We start from the raw sequence: 20,422 nt of genomic DNA on the forward strand, positions 1-20,422 counted from the left end.
GACACTGCGTTCCCTGGGCACATATGCACCGACAGATGGTGTAAGAGGACTAAAATCACACTAGCTCCTTCAGAGGAGCCAGCTCGGAATGCTAATGAAATCTGTAGTGAAGTTAAACAAGGAAAATTGAGAACTGACTCCAAAAATCCAAAAACTAAAACTATACAAAGAATGCGATCTCTATGCCCAGGAAACCAAGCCCTGGCCCCTGGATGCCTTCCTCACATAACAGTTTACTAACCACGACAATTACTTCCTCGCCTACCTTACAGTTAGAGGATGAAATGCTTGGGGGTGGGGGAACCACAACATCCTGTTCATCTGCAGATGTACAGTACCTGGCATAACTATCACTTGCTCAGTGTGTGAGGTGTAAGTTAAATGAGTAGACACACAAACACCAGCAGACACGTGGGATGCCCGCTCTGGGGATGTCGTCCTCCGGGAAAAAATCTCCTCTGCACGGGGATGCAGGGTATCATGTACAGGCACAGCACCCCTTGACTCTAGGCTCTAGAGCAGCGGTTCCCAAACTTCCTAATGCTGCGACCCTTTAATACAGTTGCTCAAGCTGTGGACCCCAGCTGTAAAATTATTTGTATTGTTACTTCTTAACTGTAATGTTGCTACTGTTATTAATCATAATGTAAATATCTGTGTTTTCCCAGGGTCTTGGATGACCCCTGTAAAAGGGTGATTCGATTCTTTCCCCACCAAAGGGGTCAAGACCCACAAGTTGATAACAGCTGCCCTAGAGAAACAGGCATCCCATGCCACCCAAGGCCAAGAGCAACCAAGAGGAAAGCCAAGACCAGCACTGTTGTTCTCTCTGACTCCAGGAGGCTCAGTATATGTCCACTAAATCACAGGGGAACACCATCTGTTAATGTCTGCTTTTCAAAGCATCCACTTCTTGCTCCTAGCCGGTTCTAAAATGGGAAAAGGCAAAAGGAGCCTGCTTCCTTCTACAGCACAGTGTGATTACAGAAGCTCACTCTGCCTCCCGAAATCATCTAGCCAAAGGGTGCAGAAATGAGGGCCAGTCTGTCCTTCCCCATGGTTCGTGAACACAAGCAAAGAAATGACCCTGGGTAAAATCAAGCCTTAAGTGGGGAGAAGTTTTTTTTCTTAGACATCACCCAAGACCAAGTATCAAAAATGCCTGTATCATCAGCTAATGGTTACTTCACCTTGCTGAGCCCCATCTTGTTTCCCCATCTTGTAAAATGAAGCTGTTAACCCCTAACATCCCTTCCAAGTCCATCTATGACAGCCCCCAAGACTAAATGTAGCACAGCAGAAGTTACCTGGTTATCAAGTGGCAATCATTCTGCAATCACTATCTTCTTGTTACTATTGCTTATCATTTCACTATTCTATGTACAAACCTGCCACTTCTACAAAGACATGTTCAAAACTCACTAGTTACATATGATAGAAAGCAGGAGGAGAAATTAGCTGGGTTAAGGAAAAGAAGCAGCCAGAAAGAGGAAGGGACAACAGGCAGGGTAGCAGGGAGGGAAGCATTGAGCAAAAGGAATAATATCATGTATGTTAAAATAAGTAAGTAAGTAAGTAAATAAATACGACCACAAGGAGACCCTTGACATTATATGTTAACCCAAAACAATCTGTTAAGAGAAAAAACACAGATAGTTTTTAAATTGTTATTCAAAGGAATAAATATCACATCACTCGTTTCTCATAGCCCCTGTCTAAGACAGAAGAAACTAGTTATTTCATGAAGAGTTGAAATGATTTCCAGAAGTCTCAAGTTCTCTGTCAAGAACCTAGCACTGCAGAGGGAATCCAATGGTCACCACAGACACCAGTTTGGGAGAACAGTTTGATGTCAAAAGAAAAGGAATGGGCAGGGCACAGTAACTGGTACCTATAATCCCAGCACTTAGGAGGCTGAAGTGGGAGGGTTCCAAGTTCTACACCAACTGGAGCTACATAATAAGTGTCAAGACAATGAGACATTATGTGGGGATGGGGGGAGGGAGGACTAGAGAGAAGGGTAGAAAAGACTTTGTTTAAAAAAAAAAAAAAAAAAAAGGAGAAGGAGGAGGAAGCGGAAGAGGGGGAAAACCAGGAGTACTTACTTCAGTTCATTGGTCTCCATGCCCTGGGCAATAGCCATGATGATGCCTCCATGGTCCCCCCACGTATAGTAATGAGGTCCGGGAAGGGCCTGAGTAAGAAAAAAAACAAAAAACAAAAAACAGAAGTATTACACTGCTGCAGAGGTGAGTGTAGAAACTATGCACATGCACACATGCGTGCACATGCGAGCGCTCGCACACACCACAGCTATGACAACTGCTAGAATGCAGGTTCCTGTGTTGAGAACAGGTCCTTATTCATTTTCATTCAGGTCTCACAGTCCTAGAATCCAAGAGTGACGTTCTCATACTCCAGAGTTAGATTACCCCAGAGGGGGGGGGGAGCACTTGCCTAAGATGCATGAAGCCTTAGGCTTCATCCTCACACTGAGAAATACAGATGTTAAGAAAGTAACCCAAAAAAAAAAACTCACTAAATTAAAAGTATGAACAGTTATGCACCAACTAGAGAAATTGAGTTTCTTGCCCCAAAAAATATTCTAAGAAGAAAATTGCAGCCCAGTGGTGAATTGCACATGACACAGGCAGCCAGCAACAAAGGAACAAAGGAAGGACACTGAATCAGCTTATTTTATGAGGCTGGCTAGACCAACACAGAAACTTACCAAAGACACTGCAAATGGGATGTTACCTACTAGTATTTCTCACAAAGAGATCCTTTTCATTTTTAGCACGTCAAACTTAGCTCTATTCAAATAGGATAACATATCATGGGATTTATTCTGTAACTAAAAGTTAGCTTAGTATTCAAGCATCAATATAATCCATACAAGTAACAAAGAAAACCTACACTATCATACTGATATAAAAGTGACATGTGACAAAATTCAATATCTGATCCTGATATTTTTTATTAGAGTTATCAATAGAGTGGGAATAACAGGATTTTTCTTTATTTTGGTAAGATACACACACATCACATACAATTATGGGCCTATTGTTTGAACAGGTGCACATCTGTAATCCCATTATTCATGAGGTTGAGAAAGGCTAGTCTACCTAGATTACAAAGAGAGACACTGCCTTAAAAATAGTAAGCAGATAAGATGTTTCTCCTTCAGACAGAGAACAAACTGGAATACTCACTCCTACTTCTACTTAACAATACATGGATGCCAGAGTCACTATAGTAAGAGGAGAGAGAGGAAACTAAAAAGAGAACACAACACAGTGGGAAGAAAAAGAAATAATGTATTAAAAGATTAGAAAGGAAGAAATGTAATTGCCTTCCTCTGCATCTGGTTCGATTGTTAATAATAAATCCACATACACAATAACTAACTAAAATGAATTCATGCCTTTGGCAAAGCCATAGGATGCTGAAAGCATTGTTATATATTAGGATAAAAATCTAGGAATGAATCCAGGTATGGCGGTGCATGCCTTTAATCCCAGCACTGTCAGAGCTAGGTGGAGCTCACAGTCACCTTATTCTATATAGCAAGTTCCAGGGCAGACAGACCTTGTCTTTAAAAATAAATAAATAAGCAAACAAACAAATCTAGGAATAAACTTAAGTAAAGTTCCATTTTCATTAACACCAAATTTAAATTTCTAAGAATAGCACACATATATATTATAGCTCCGTGGAGCACTTGTCTAGTATGTGGAAGACCCTGGATTCAATCCCCATTGAGTTAAGAAAAGAAGTATCAAGTCAGGCATGGCAGCATGTGCTTACAACTCCAGCACTCAGGAGACAGAGACAGTAAGGCCATGAGTTCCAGTCTGAGCAACCTAAAGAGATGACATACACAACTTTTACATTAGAAACTTAAAGATGCTAAGAAAAATTAAAGGCGACATGGAGAAATAGACTACAACTGTAGATCAAAAGACTCAGTGTTACTAAGAAGTCAATATACCCTGAAACCGATCACCTATTTAATGCACACCAGTGAAAGTCCTAACGAAACTGACAGGGAATGCGAAAGCACAAAGGACAGTGAATAATGATAGCAAGTTTGAAAATAAGCAAAGGACTTACCCTAATTGATTCCAACACTGGCTATAAGGCTTTGGTCATCAATACAATATGATCATGGTAGAAAGCAGACACTTAGTGCCTCAATGGAACAAAACAGAAAGCCCTAAAATATACCCACATAGACATGGCAAATTGATTTTCAAAGAGGTACCAGGGCAACTCAACAGGAGAAAGAGAAGTCTTCTCAATAAATGCATAAAACAGAGTTAAAAGAGATATCAAAAAGTGGTTTGATCAGATTAGAAATGTGAAAAAATGGGGAGGCAATCTTTCTCTTATGACAGATTCAGAAATTTACTCTAAATGAATCACATATTCAAACACAGCTCGAAACTACAGAACACACACACACAAATGGGAAAATTAAGTGTCAGAAATTAAAAGAGCTCTACCATTCCAAGGATTGACAAGTTGATTGGATAAACAAAAAACACTGTTATCCGACGGTGAGGGACAAAACAGGAAAAGGCCAAAAAGGCCACAGGCAATGAAGCCTAGTGGATGGGCTTCCAATTCTCATGAGTGACAGAATTCAAGAAAGTAGAGTGAACATGGCATTGATATAGAACAGCACTTACATGGAGTTCTAGGTTTGATAACAATAGGAAGAGATGGTTGCAGATAGGATGAGGGTGGAGAGAGGAAAGCATATTATGAGAGGATACAAAAATACTTGAGGGGATGCTTGACACTTGAATCTGTGGAGATGAAGGATGGATCTTATCAAACTGAACACTAACAGATTTGCTGTAGTTCACAGCTCTCAATCAAGCTGTTATAAAAGAAAGAGTAAGAAGGAATCGTGCAGATCGGAGAATTTGCATAACTAGCTGGTTGGGGAGCAACCAAGGCACTAGTGTTCCCTGCAGCAATCTGTCACCTGTATCCTTCATCCCCCAGTGTAGAGGATGGCTGATGTACATCCCACATGGGGCCTCTGTGGTGAAGGCCACCCACAGGGACTCTGATGCTCCCTCACAGGTAGTCTCTGCCTCCCAACCCCCCCCCCCAGTAACTTCTGTGCTAGTTCCCAAAACAAGGTCTCTTGGGTGTTGACTACTTCCTGGCAGGTATTACGTATGCCTGGAGAGAGTCTCAGACAGCTGCCCTGGCAACAGCCAGGCAACACTGCTTTACCGGAGGAGGAGCAAGACACAGATCTCTACCCAAAGGAAATCACTTGCAGATGTTCCAGTCCTGGTTGTCACCAGCAGCAGAAAGCCCACAGGCCTCTCTGCTGATGAGAGGACATCCCACTCCAAAGGAAGCAACAGCTCTGTGGCCCCAGGCAAGCAGCTGTTCCATCTTTCCCTTGGGATAGGACAAGGACATGGATGACCTGAAAATTCCAAACCTTGAACCCTTGTTTAACCACTATGTCCTGATCACTTCCTTGATATGAATATGGGCTTGCATTTTCCACCATTCTGGTAGAAGCCTTAACTTGTGCACATGTATGCATATGTGGTGTGTGTGTGTGTGTGTGTGTGTGTGTACATGCAGACACTCACATGCACACAGACACACACACACACACACAGTGTCCTCCATCTCTCATGTAGAGGGATGATAAGCAAGCCCAAACCACATATGAGGGAAAATAAAGAGCAATATTTACAAATTACCCAGAGCCAGACTGTAACATTATTGTTTTGCATATTGCAGATTTAAATGTGGAAGTGTGCATACTTCATTCTCCATAGGAAGCACTGTGGGGAGGGATACAAGGCTGCTGACTCCACAAGCCAGCCACAGGACTCTGACCTGATGCTTTACAAATTCCTGTGCACCGATCTGCTGAGGATGTCAGGAACCACCCCCAGGGTCAGCAAGGACCCCAGTCCCTACAGAATAAGACTTTCTTTGCCTCTAAGTCACAGAAGGCCAAAGGGCTTTTTTTTTTTTTTCAAGTTTGGGGACTCTCTGACATCCAAGGCTACAGCTTAAGCGATGATGCTGGAGAACTATCTGACCCTTGATAATGGGCAAGGTCAGTGCTCAAGATTCAAATGGGGTGTACAGTGTTGAAACAGAAAGTGATCTCCTCCTATGGCATGGAGAAGGTGAAAGTACCCAGTCAGCATGGCTCAGAAATCAGCAGTGTCAGACCCACCACAAATGCATTGTAATTCCTGACACATTTTCTCTATGTGAGCCACTGTTGCAGCCCAGGGCTAAAGTAGGAACCAAAACAAATTCTGTATCCCCACCCCTAACCCCATGGAATGCATAATCCTGGAAAACTTGGTCAAATTCACAGTTGTTTCTAATAAAAATTGAAAAAGTCTGTTTTTTTTTTAAAGTGATATTTTAGCAAAAGTCATGAGCACATTATAGGGTGTGAATACACAGGAGTGTGGCTAGCTCTTCTATAGGGCCCTGGGTTTCTGTATAAACATATGGATCATATAAGCATCACAGACCTCTACCCCGGGGACCACCGTGGCCCTGAAATGTTGGTGCCCAGTCCACATGCTCACACTTAGAAAAGACCTGCCACCAAGCACTGACCTCTCTCCACCTGGCTCCAGCACTGCTAGAGATGTACACATTAGTCTTGCTGGCCAAGTTTTTTCCCACAGAGCCTGAAACATAAAAAAGGAAGAATGACTATTCATTCAAGAAAATGCCAGAAATATATCTGGCCCCACCAGACATCTCCAGTAGTAGGTAGTCACTAAGATGAAGTTTTAAAGCCTTGGGGAGTGGTCACGGCTGGAGGTGTGGATGATCACTATTTATCTGGCTGCACATAACCAGCCCACCAAAGCTTCTGTGACAGCAATGCACTTACCTGTGGCAATGATGAGGCCGGGGGCTGACTCCTTGGACAAGATGGGCATCCTCCGGAGTTGGAGGTTGAGCAGCTGGCTGAGACGCTGGGCCAGGTGGAGGGAACAACCTTGGGAGAGCTTCAGAAGGAAATTTCCAGATGGGATCAGTATGCAGCACACGCCTAGGACTCCCTCAAACCCAGGAGTCTATCCGAGGACCCCATAGCAAGACCCAGAAGAAGGTCCGGCCCAGAAGAAAACAGACTTACAACCCATTGGTCTCCAAATCTCCCTAGACAGAGCGCATCTTCCGAACCAACATAAATGTCTACCACTGAAGAAAAGAGAAAAATAACTTAAAGTCCTGAGACTCCCAGGAATAACAATTATAAACCAATGTCAACTCAAATCGAGAAGAAAGGCACTCCACAGCTGGTGTCATCCAGAGACCCTTCCCAGGGATTCAGAAACAAAGAGAAGTGAAATGGTGTGTTGACATTCTGAGTCAGTGCAGGTGTGCCTCAAATGCAATTCTAACAGTTTTGTCAGAAGGGAAAGAATCAGAAGTCAAAAAGACTCATTGGTACATGGCCAGATGCATCACATGTGAGATAGGAATGCCCTAGGGGTCATTTGGAAACCTTAAAGTCATATCCCACATTTGCACAAAGATGCAGTGTAGTGTTATGGAAGCTGGCTTCCTTACTGCATGCTGATGCTGACTGAGTTCTACAGACAACCACAATGCTTCTGCCTCATTCTCCTGGCCAGAAAAATGATAGTCAAGATATTTCAGACATAACAGCAGTCAAAACAGGGGAACTCTGTGCTCTTAGCACAAGTAAGAATGATGACAGGATGTTCAATCTGTTTCTTTTTGTCACACACAAAGAAGAACCTTTCTGTAAAACAACCTTGCTAGCTTCCCAGTCTGTTCAACTAAAACCAGAAGGAAGAATTTTTCCTTGCCCACCTCTTCTTTTCACTCCTGTTACTTCACCCACAAGGAGGTCAATCCTTAGAAGTGCTTCTGCATCCTCATGTCCAAGCTTTAGTCATGTATATCACAGTCTTTTCTGCACCTTTAATGGTAGACTGAAATAGTCCTCAAGGGTCCTGTTCTAAGGATTTGGTCACAAGATTTTGGCACTTCTGGGAAGTGGCAGAATCTTTAGGAGGTGGAGCCTAGTGCAAGTCATGTCATTAGCTGTGCCTCTGAAGGGGACATGGGGATGCTGGCCCCTTCCTCTTTGGGCTTCTTATATCCATTTCCTATCTGCCATGATCAAGCAAACTTATCCCACCACGCATTCCCACCAATGTTCAGCCTTGCCACTCATTGGCCCAAATCAACACAGCCAAGCAAGCTCAGACAAAAACTACTGATACCTCTGAAACCCTGGGCCAAATATCAGTCTTTCTCCCTTACAAACTGATATTGACATTCACTTTGCAATAGTGACAGAAAGCTAATATACCACCTATGATAGTTAATGTTCATTATCAGTTTGACTGGACCCATAATCACCTAGAAGATACCCCTCTAGGTGTGTCTGTGAGGATGTTTCCAGAGAGGCTAAGCTGAGGAAGGAAGACCCACCATTCCATGGTCTGAGATCCCTGCCTGAAAGAAAAGAGATAAAGGCAAAAGCAAGCTAGGCACCAGCACTGAGCCTTTCCCACCACAATGGATGGTAGGTTCAAACTCTTGAGCCAATTAATAACCCCTTTCTTCCTTAAAGTTGTTTCTTATTAGCTATTTGGTATATAGCAAAGAGAGAAGGACCCAACCACCACCTAAAGTAAGAATCAGAAACTATTAGCTGATTAATAATCCTACAGTTGTAAGTCTGAGAAACAACAATGCCACTGACTGTTTAGCCAAGCTCCTCCCCACCATGGCATGTTCAAAACAGCCTAGACAAATCCAGATCAAGACCGGCCAAACTTCTGAGGCCCTAAATACTAAGGTTTACCCATGTCTGTTTATAGCCCTCCTCTTTCCAGAGTTACATTTCATGTGGTATAACAAGACTTGTGGCCCCAAAAGAAGAAAAATTAGGAAGTACATTCTAATAGTTTCAAAAAGAATTTTCCCAAGGTGAAGAATACTGATAAGAAAATAGAAAGACACCATAGCTTACCATGAACGAATAATTCAAAAAATCCAAAAGATTAGGTGACTAACTAAAATTAACACTAATTTCTTCTTCTAGTTTCTTTTTGTCTACTGGATCCCTCAGATGAAAAAGAAATAAAAGTGTGTGTGTGTTGGGAGGGGGGGTATCACAGGAGACCAGGAAACACAAGAATCAACTCATGAGAACACTTAGTGGGACCAAAATAATGGTTTAACATGTTTAGCTTTTCAGATAGGCACGTAGGCAGAGAACACTATACTCATTCTTCAACACTGTAGGTTTAATATAGAATTGGTATTGTCATTTTTATAGTAATTCCAGGCCAGAAGAAAAATTATACCATCATGTGTCTTTTAGAGTTAAGTCTAAACACTGTGTTTAGACTTAACACACACACATACTACCAAGAGAACATCAATTTGAAACAGTTGTATATATATAAGCTGGAACAAAACATGTCCATCTCATGTTTAAATAATCACATGTCCTGCTAATGGGATAAATGCACCTATGTGACACCGTCACACTCATTTTCTGTCCCACCCTAATCTTCCCACTGAGTCTTTCATCAAATTGACTCACCAAACTCCAGCTCCCCAGAGATGTGATATCCTCAAAAGAAATATGATATGCCCTTATGTTGAAGCTGTGAACTGGCTCAAGCTCATTAGTCAAGTAATAAACGTGATGTCTAACAGATGTGTATCCTGTGCTTGCTTCAAACTTTTAAATTAAGGTGGGTGTGGCAGCATTCTAAGTACTTAGGGCACTAATGTAGAAAGACTGCAAGTTCAAGACCAGCTAGATCCACATAATAAATTCCAGGTCAGCCTTGGCTACATAGCAAGAGTCCATCACACAAACAAAACGTAACACAGCAAAACTTGAGATACGGGCTAAAGGTGTAGTAGCTCAGTAGTTAAACACCTGTTTAGCCTATATGAGGCCCTAAGTTCAATCTCTGAAACACCACAAAGAAAATTCTTCAATATCTCATGGTTCCCTGAGCTCATCACAGCCCCCACCATGCCCTGGTGGGGAGCAGGGCCCTGAAAGGACAGGTGTGCATATGAAAGTTTTGTTCCCTGTGGTAGTAACAGGGTGTTCTTTCATCCTGCATGCTTCCTGGAAATATTGAATATAGAAAACTGCTCCAGACCACAGCTCTCTGCTTTGTATCAAAAAAGCCAAACACAATTAAAGCAACTGTACCTCACAATTGATTTTCTCTCCATATCCTGTGAAGGCTGGGGCCTGAAGAAATTCCCAGGTTCCCCCTTTGTCAAAGGTGATGACCGACCTCATGTTCTCCTCATTCATAGAACCATTCATCAGGGTGGCAATGTAGACTCCTTGTAAGCCTTCCACACGGTGAAAGTCAGCAAAGGGCTCATTTGCAAAATACCTACAGTCAGAGAAAAAGAAGCAGCCATCACCCGAGACTGGTATTTGCTTGCCATTTTGAATTGTGTGCGGCACAATATTGAACCATCTTAAAGCACACATTACCACTGGCATTAAGTATGTTCACAAAGTTGTGTGTCATGAGTTCCAGAACGTTTTCATTATTGGCAGGCACTGTCTGTTTTCCTTCGGTTCCCAGGCCGTGGCAACCATAGATTTGCTTTCTGTCTCTACGGACTGCCTGGTTTGGCTACTCCATATAAATTGAACCATACAATACCCTTTATATCTTGTTACTTTCACTTGCATGTTTACAAGGGTTATCCATGTAACATGCACCGTACCTCATTTCTTTGTAGTTAAATAACCAGCTCTTGAAAAAAATAAGTAAATACATAAATAAATATTGTTTTTAAGGGCTCAGCCAACCAACGACTTCTAAAAGGACATTGAGAATGCAGAAGATGTCTTAAAGTAGCTGACAGAGCCACATCAATCCCTTCACTATGAACACTGATCCAAATCCTTTGAGAAGCCTGGACAAGCAGGAAGCCTTGAGTCAGACATGCCAAACACTAGCAACAATGCTGAGATTCACAGTCTAATCTGTCCTGTAGAAATACGAGCATTAAGCACCACAGGGTTACCTGTCAGGAGTTCTAGCAGCATCTATCACAGTACAACAGCACAGCCAGCCAGCATGACTCCGCAAAGCCTGAGGCTGCACTTGTTAAGGCAAGGATCTCCCCTGTTCCCCCCCCCCGCCCCCGTGCCAAGAGCCCACTCACCCACCAGAAGGGAGCTTTTCATTAACGTGGCACACTCATTCCAAATGTCTTATCTGTGAGGAATGGTCCCCGTGGTTCTTGGGTGGCTTTTAAAAGTGCATCAGGGGTTCTTTATGTCAGGGGTTCTTAGCTATGGGGTGCATAGTAAAGCAGAAGACTGGTTATGTCTTCCCCATCCTATGTCCCTGAGCTGGGTGATGGTTGGGCCACCTCAGACAGAGAGACATATACACAGACCACTGCTGCAAGAAAGGGGGCAATAACTAAGTAGTACTGGGCTGAGGGATGGCTCAGCCATCACAACCAACAATAAGTAAGGAGCACTAATGAAGCTGCTCTTGGTTGGTAGAATGAGCAGTCACTCAACACATACTGGGATATAGACCCAACCGACTGTCATGGGATTCCTTAGGGCTCTATTAGGGAATGGGCTAAAGGGCCCTGGTCTTCTGCACTGCTTTCCTCCATTCTCTTGCCTCTGAAATCTGCCATCCTGAGGTCCACTGCTTGTTATGCTCAACTGGGAGGCCTGGGTTTCTCTCAGACAAGCCCAGGTTCTTTTCCCTGCCCATCTTCCTGGGGTTTAAGCATTTAGTACCTGTCAGCTTTTCCCTTATAATACCTCTGCCCTAATGCCAGTCCATGCCTCATTTCCCTCTTTGGGTTGCACTAGAACCATAGACTTCATGTCAGTATTCTCTTCCACGAGCCCCTTTTCTTCCATCTTAGCCTCAGCAGCCCACTCCAAGGCACTTCTTCCCTTCTTTCCTGGGTATTTAGGACTGAAATTTGCCAGGCAGTTTACCAGGTACCCCCTTCAGCCATACCCCATGCAAAATCTACATCCTGGCAGTCAACTCCATGTACTAGCCAAGTGCTCCTTCTTAAATTGCCCCAATGGGTAGGCCACATGTTTAGCACATTAGTTCCTACAACAGTCCTGCAACTAGCTATGTCTTCCCATGAGATCCTTCCAAGCACAAGCAACAGATGCCAGAGTGACCCCCTATTAAGAGTTCTCACACCGTTTCTTTAAGGAAATGAGAGCCAGTTCCTCGGCACCACTCAGTTCAGAGAAGTTTATTCTAAACAAGCCTGCCCATGTCATCTGATAACTCACCCTTATCCTATTTCATCTGACTGAGACGGAGCCACAAATGACAACAGGTCACTGAACTGAGCATATCTGCAAGCCTGTCACCCTGAGATAAAATGTGAAAATAAGAAGAAACCTGAACAGGGTGTTGGCCCACTACTTTAAACATGAATCTATTTTCAATGTCTCAAGTGGGACTCAGAAATCACAGGAGGAAACTGTCACACACAAAAAAGGCAGTCTATATGTGTGGAAAACCCCTGTGGTGACATAACTGAGGTCACTGCTTCCTTGGTAGTCTTTTCCAGGTTGGGCTTCCACTCTGTCTTACCATGAGAAAGTCATCTAATGTCTGACAAATGAGAAAAATGAAAAAGTCCTTAGCAAGCTGTATGCTATTCACTGCATAGCCGCAGGAGTCTCCAGGGCAGTGTGTGTGGGGGGGGGGGAGCGGGGGGAATAGGGGCTCTAAAGTTGGCAAAAGACCTGAGGGACAATGGATCATAAATTTTAAATATTAAAACAAGTAAAATCTACTATTCACCCACAAAAGGAAATGAGGTGCTAACATATAGCCCATGGGGTAACCTTGAACATGTTAGAAGCCAGACACAAAAGGCCACATATCACTGCATGATGCATGATTCCACCTATACCAAATATCCAGAAAAAGTAAGCCAGAGTCCTCAACTGCTCCCAAGGCCCTCAATAAAGGTAGTAGTCAAAAAGCATCCAGAAGTAGAGGCACAAGGCAGTCCTACACTTGTGATCGCCAGTTAAAGGGGTAATGACACTGGGACTATTGTTATCACATACTACCTTATAATTACCTCTAAAAGAGGCTGTCAATCAGTCACTTGGAAGCAAGGCCCCTGTGTTCCCTGAAGCGATGGTATCGGTATCTTCCACTCTTGCCCATTGGCTCAGAGACCACAAAACCCAAGGGAGTGGTTAACAGAGTGTCTGAGGTCCTAATGCCATCTAGAGCGGCAGCACTCAGCCTTGACTGTACACAGAAATCCCCTGGGTACAACCTGAACCATACCATACACCAATTCAATTGCAGTCTGAGGACAGCAGATGCAGGGATGGATGTGGGGCATACTTGGAAAGCACCTCAAGCGAGGGGCCGTGTGTGAAACTAATATTGCAAACCACTGAAGTAAGAAGAGGCTGGTGACCTTTGCTAACCCAGGAAGTTGGGGGTAAGAGGTGGGTGGGACATGGTCAGTTTCCTTACCTCACCAGGGTGTCACTGCCAACCCCTCCTGGGCTATAATACAGCACGTTCTCCAGGGACAAGGAGAATTCCAGCCCCTCTGCCTCTGAGATGTATAAGTTAGTACTGTTGTTGCTGTGACTCACACACACGAACACCTGGTCTTCTGAGGCATCGGCGATGTAGTATTCCTTTGGAACCCAAAGTCAGGAGACAAATAGTCAAAAACACAATTATTCTTGTGGATTGGCTGCTCACACACACATGAAAGCAATGACTCCAAATGTCCCAGTGATGAAAATGGCAACAAAGGCAGCAGCCAGGACTGGCCTGAACAAAGAAGCTGAAATGCTTTTCCAGTCCACGTGTCGTCCATGGCTGCTCTACACATGGAGCTTGCTGGTAAAACACAAGACAAGAATGGACCTCTAGGGGGCTGGAGAGATGGCTCATTGGTTAAGAGTACTGGCTGCTCTTCCAGAGGACCTGAGTTCAATTTCCAGCACCCACATGGCAGCTCACAACTCTCTATAACTCCACTTCTGGGAGATCCAACACACTCACACAGATATGCAGGCAAAACACCAATGCATATAAAACAAAAATAAATTATTAAAAAGAATGGGCCTATGACCTCCATAAGTGACCTAGAAACCTCTTTTTGGTAATGATGCTTCCCCATTTTCCCCAGCAGACCTTTCATTAGCACAAGGCACAATATAGATTAATACAAGTTTCATTTCCTCTTCTTTTCCCCAAGGAGACTAAGAGAGCCCTTAGAAACAGAAAGAATTGATCATCACTTCTGTTACATACCCCCACTGAGCTGTCAACCAACTGCTGATGCCAAAGCCTCCCGAGGAGACCTCCCCACTGTAGCCACTGACTGCACTGCCCTGGGACCCAGAGTGCTCTGTCCTAGCTATCTGTGTGCATTGATATTGGAGACTTAAGCACAGGTTATGTATGCTTTCTCTACTCTATCCTCAGACTTTTTAACCTGTCTGTTTCTACAAAGTAGAACCTGAATGCACCCTCTTTCAGAACCTGTAGCCATCTGCAAGGAATATAGCACGTGGTTAATAAGCAAATGCCATGCACAAGTTTCCCATTGCTTGAGGACTGGCATATGAGGCCGCTGACCGGCCAACCCCTCTGCCAATCCTACTCCACTTAAAGCAGGAAAAAAGGACTCCCATTCAGCTCCACTTAAAACAGTGAAGTGCACAACAGCAGACCAACAGACCCAGAGTATAACAGGTTTCTTCAGAGGCCTCTCTGGAGGGTACCCACAGGGAGAATGTAAAATGCTCATGCCAGCCAGCAGGACATTCCCATGATGCTTGGAAACAAGCATCCTTCCCCTGCCCCCTTCCAGCAGACTTCACTCACATTAATAGGATGCTTTGTGACAAACTGGGCTGCTCTCATAGGCTTCCGGCCAAAGGAGACCCAGAGCTGGACCGATGACTGCTGCTGGCTGCCCAGAAGATGCTGCCAAGGAAGAGGAGAGAAAAATTAACCGTGCCAGATGACAGTCCCTCAAAACATGGGGAAAAGGAAAGTTGGACCCCTTTGATTCCACCAAAAACACAAAGCAGTCTGTGACTTTCCCTGAGCTTAGTTGTTTAGTACAGGACACCCAGTCTACACCTCCCACAGATATGCTATCCCCACAGAGTGGCTATCAGATGGGGAGGGACAGTGACATGAAAGAACTTGAACATGGGAAGGGTAGTGGAGGCCACCAATGCTGAAAAGGGGGCAGCAGAAGGGGAGAAAGCTGTGGAAAATGGACAGAGCAGAGCCTGTGGCTTTCAGCCAGCACAGGTTAGACCAGCCACACATCATACATAGCCTACAAAGCTATCCAATCACAAGTCTTCAACTTGCAAAACTTGGCAGAATCCTTGGTGGTTCCATGTACCAATTTCCGAATATTTCCTATGGAGTAGGATCCTCTGATAAAATACATTCTCTCTAATAGAACAGAACATTCAACATAATGCAGGATATCTCATGTTGCATTGTAGAGATTTTAAACCATCGCTAGGGTCATGAAAATGTTAAGGTGTCCTGTGCACAAATGAACACACACACCCATGAAATACATATATTGCATGTTATATTTTTTCAATGCTTCAAACTCTTTTCCCTAAAATATTTCCCAGAAATACCAAAGGTCTGACATTAGCTGAATTTTCGACAGAAGAAACACAAAGGCAAATAAATATATTAAAAAGTGTCCCATGTCCTTAGCCATCAGAAAAATGAGAATTAAAACTACTTTAGATTCCATCTCACACCAGTCAAAATGGCTATCATCAAGAAAACAAATGATAGCAAGTGTATAGAAAAGTAAACTTGACAGCCACCTTCAGAAGTCAGTGTGGAGGTTCCTCAGATGTGAACAAAAAACCTGCTCTGGCCCAGCTAAGCCACTCCTGGATATACAGTCAATGACTCTGTAAGCATAACACAATGATCCTTGCACAACCAAGTTTAAACCACAATGGCAAAGAAATAGAACAAGCCTAGATGCCTATCAGCAAAGGAACAGATATTGAAAATGTTATACATTTCCACAATGGAATTTTATTCAGCCCTGTAGAACAATGAAATCATTACATTTGTAGGGAAATGTATACAACTGGAGATAAGCCTGACTCAGAAAGACAAATGACATGTTTTTTCTCATGTGTGCAGTCTGGAATAAAGTGTGTGTGTGTGTGTGTGTGTGTGTGTGTGTGTGTGTGTACACATTTTGGTGAACACACCTGGGTGTAATCATGAAAGTAGAAGAAGATGAGAGGCAGGAAAGTCTGAGGCAAGAAAGATGCTTTAACCTTAAAATTAAAAAAAAAAAGAAAAGAAAAAAAAAGAAACTGTAAAATCCTTTCAATAGTTATTTGCAAGGTGGTTTAGGAATATGGGGGGGGGGAATATATACATATATACTATACATACATACATACATACATACATACAAACACACACATACACACACCACTCTTACCCCATACATACAAAGTCACAGATGACTACATCAGTTTTTTTTTTTTTTCTTTCAAGGACTCAAAAGGCACCCTTTCCCTGCTTCTGAAGGAATTATTCCTAAACTGAGATAATTCCGATTCACCTTAAGGTATTCTGAAAGCATTAATGTATTATTGCATGGCTACCAAGAAAAATATTAGCAACAAAATCATGACACACTACTGACAGGGCAGGGCATTGTCAGGCTCTGATGCCCTTAATAAACCACAGGGCACAGGGGTTTGTTAGTTGGTCTTTTTTTTTTTTTTTAACTGTTTTCAGTAAGTCCCTTGGAAAGATTTAACTGTATAAATCAGTACAAGATAAAATGAAGAGTTCTGTTCCCACTGTCTTTCCCTCTTCCCATGCCACCTTCCAGGGAGTCCTTGCAGACAGCTCTGTACACTTGCACTGTCACACACAATATGGTGATGACAAGACTGCCTTCCCCCAACACCTAGCCTCCCTTCCTTCCTGAACAACAGGGCCCTGACTAACACTCACTCAGAGGAAAGATCTCCATTCTTTATGTTCTCCTCATCATGTATATTCACATAGTCATGTTCTTCTTAATGAAATGTGAAAAGAGATATCATGCTGGCTTTTGGGGAAGCTATTTAAAGGCACCAATCATCTGGTACCTCTACCATATTGGCCATTCTGGCTTTCCTTTGGTCTTCCCAAACTGGGTAAAGATGCAAAGGCATGTTAAGAATAGGAATAACTCCATAGAATGGTGGAATGGAGAGACAGTCATAACCCTAGCCTTACCTTGCTTGTCTACCTGAGGCAGCATGGGAAAGAGACAAAACGCCCATCTTGGCCATCACTTTGATTTCTAGTCAGCTATCAGTGGCCCAATACAATTCCAAACCTATATGTGTAATCCAGTGTTTTGCACACAAACTGGGTCACAATAGGGAAACAACTGAGTGATTTCTTCAAAAAGACAAGATGTAAAACTTGCTAACCTACAATTTAGCCTTTCTTCATTGGTCATGTATCTCAGACATCTTTCCATTCCACTGCTGATGATGCACACTGAGATGATTTCCAGAAGCACTGTCTAATAAAATACATGGGCACATACCATCTCTTTTACAGCTATACACCACTTATAGAACAAGTTCTAAGGTGAATACATTTTGTTTATTGTTTTTTTTTTTAAGCAGAGTTTTTTTCCCTGAGACAAGATCTCATGTAGCCCAGGCTGACCTTGAATATACTGTATAGTTGAAGATAAATAGCCTTGAATCCCTGACCCTCCTGCTATTACCTCTTAAGTGTTGGGCTTACAGGCATGAGCCACCATACCAAGCTTGTCAAGCTTTCATTTTGGCAGAACTCACACTTGGTCAAAGTGCAGAGAAAAAGTATCAGTCATAAATGGGATATCTAGATCAGAACCATCCTCCCAAGGTCCCGAGGGAACACTACAGAAGAGGGGCAGTAAGATTCTAAGAGCCAGCAGTTGAGGAGGACCCATGCAAAGCAATGTCTTCTAGACATGACAGGACCAAAGAATATGAACATGAGCGGTTATGGCTGCTTTCACAAGACCTGTACAACATCAAGCCAGTCAACACTCCTGCATGGGGGTGGAGGGCTCACAGCCTCCACCACTAGTGGAGCAGCTGTTGCTGTGGACCACTTCTGAGAGAGAGAGTCGATTTTCTCCAAGAGTGTGGATCCTAGTAGGTCAAGCATGCTCCATTGGTGACCCCACACCCATAATACATAGGCAGCACAAATTGGATTCAGTGGGTTATAAATTAAAACAAAACAAACAAAAAAGGACATGATGTTATAAGGAATGTGGAAGGGGGGGATGGATCCAGGAGTTGGGGGGGGGTGGATCCAGGAGACCATGATCCAAATATATTGTGCAGCATATGTATAAATTATAAAAAAGAATTAATTAAAAAATACTTTATAAGAAGTGAAAAACCATCCTAGGGGAGATAATTAAATAAAGGGTAGATAGACAGCTAGTGGGGCTGGCATATGTAAGGGATGCTGAAGGTGGATGAGGGCAATGAGAAGGTCAGATCAACATGAACCATTCTTTTGGGTAGATCAGGAAAGGACCACAATAAAGTTTATAAAGCTAATGTTAATTGGCCGTATTTCCAGAATGACATGGTAAAGAGCTCTAAAACTCCCCCCATAAAAGCAAGAAAAACACAAACACTCTCAAAACCAACTTTCCCAGGTTTCTGAGACCTACATAAAGTTTGGCAAAACTCCAAGCAGCATTTATTGAAATACAACAGCTGGATCTTGGCAAACATGGTGGACTTTGCTGTGTTCTCACACGGCCTCCTCTCACCCCTCTCTCTCTAACTCTGAAGTAGCCTTGGAAACCCACAACCTCATAGCCATAATAGCTGAGGGGGCTACTGGACAGGACAGAACTGTTCACCCCAAAAAATTCCTGCCTAGTGGCTCATATGCCTAACACTTGACCCTACACACACACACACACACACACACACACACACACACACACACACTCACACACACTTAGAGTCCAATAGCCAGTCAGGGTGTGCCTGGGGGACAGCAACTGACAATTGGCAGTTTAACATCGAGATTGCCAGAGGCAGCAGGGCTAACCAAAGCTTAAAAAGAAAACCCAGAAAGAAAATTGCCCTAAGAGGCATTGTTTGAAAAGCTCTGAAAAGATTTCTAGGAATCTTCAAGGCTGAGCACATAAGAGCTGTGAGTATGCTCTAGGAAAAATAAAACAGAGTCTGGCCTTCCTCCAGCTAACCTGGAGGGCTCCACGGAAGGCAGAAGTAGAGGGTGGGGGAGACTCTGGAACTCACAGACAAGGAACAGGAAGTTTTACCCTAACACACCCCACACCATAGTCCATTAGGAAGGCAGAGTCGCCTCCTCAAAACACTCAAGAAAATTTCTAGCAATCACTGCTGTCTGCTAAACTAAACCACAGACAATTCGGGATATGTACAATAAAAAACAGTCTTTTCAGAAACAGCACATGAAACTCACCGAATAAACAGCAACAACAAAGAACAGCAACATAAACCCAAGGTATAGGTATCAAGAGCCACTGAGTCACAGTAACTATGTGATTTTTCAACAGCAAAATGTCCTGGTAAGCTTTAACTGACAACTTGACACAGTTTAGAGTCATCTGAAAGCCAGGGTTGAGGAATTGCCTCAATCCCCTGGCCTGTGAGCACATCTATGAGGGAACTGTCCTGGTTGTTAATTGATATAGGAAGGCCCAGTCCACAGTGGGTAGCACCATTCCCTGGGCTGTATAAGAAAGCTAGCTAAGTGCAAGCCTACAAGCAGTACACTGGCACTGTTCTTCAGTTGTAGCACGATAAATAAAAGACCCAGAGACAGATACTGGGGTTCAAGCTTCAAGATGAAGATCAGAAAAGCAAAGCAGCTAACCCACTAACACTTACCTCTACCTCAGACTGAAAGGTAACCCTGGTTCCACCAAACCTCACACTGCAATCCCAGACTTTACTCCTACTCAGATTCACTCTGACTGCTATGCTCTCCTCAGCGTGGCTACAGAATCATGACACTGAGCCTACTGAAGACCCTGCTCCTGTCTTTATATCTCTGTAGTACTGGGATTAAAGGCATACGCTCTGTTACTCTTTTAGATGAATTTAATCTCATGTAGCCCTCTCTCAGAGATCTATCTGCCTTCATCTTCTGAGTCCTGGGATTAAAGTTGTGTACTGCCACTGCCTGATCTCTATAGCTTCGGGCTGACTTTGCTTTCTGAATCCTCAGGCAAGCTTTAACAAATCATAAATAATATATCACCACATTTGGTCAAAACTCAGGTAGATGACTTGCAT

The 20,422-nt window shown here is 43.3% G+C and overlaps 1 protein-coding gene across 2 annotated transcripts in view; it reads right to left on the bottom strand.

The window, feature by feature from the left end:
* Window positions 1-20,422, bottom strand: part of Sorl1 (sortilin related receptor 1) — a 159,563-nt gene that overhangs the window by 93,928 nt on the left and 45,213 nt on the right. For both annotated transcript variants that reach the window (XM_051197179.1, XM_051197178.1), the window contains 6 exons: window positions 14,928-15,029; window positions 13,557-13,726; window positions 10,241-10,433; window positions 6,908-7,025; window positions 6,625-6,698; window positions 2,106-2,194 (listed from right to left, as the gene is read on the bottom strand). In XM_051197179.1, coding sequence (XP_051053136.1) covers window positions 2,106-2,194; window positions 6,625-6,698; window positions 6,908-7,025; window positions 10,241-10,433; window positions 13,557-13,726; window positions 14,928-15,029 — 746 coding nt within the window. The remainder of the gene's footprint in view (window positions 1-2,105; window positions 2,195-6,624; window positions 6,699-6,907; window positions 7,026-10,240; window positions 10,434-13,556; window positions 13,727-14,927; window positions 15,030-20,422) is intronic.

This window comes from Phodopus roborovskii, unplaced genomic scaffold (genome assembly GCF_943737965.1).
Source record: "Phodopus roborovskii unplaced genomic scaffold, PHOROB, whole genome shotgun sequence".
Lineage (NCBI taxonomy): Eukaryota > Metazoa > Chordata > Mammalia > Rodentia > Cricetidae > Phodopus > Phodopus roborovskii.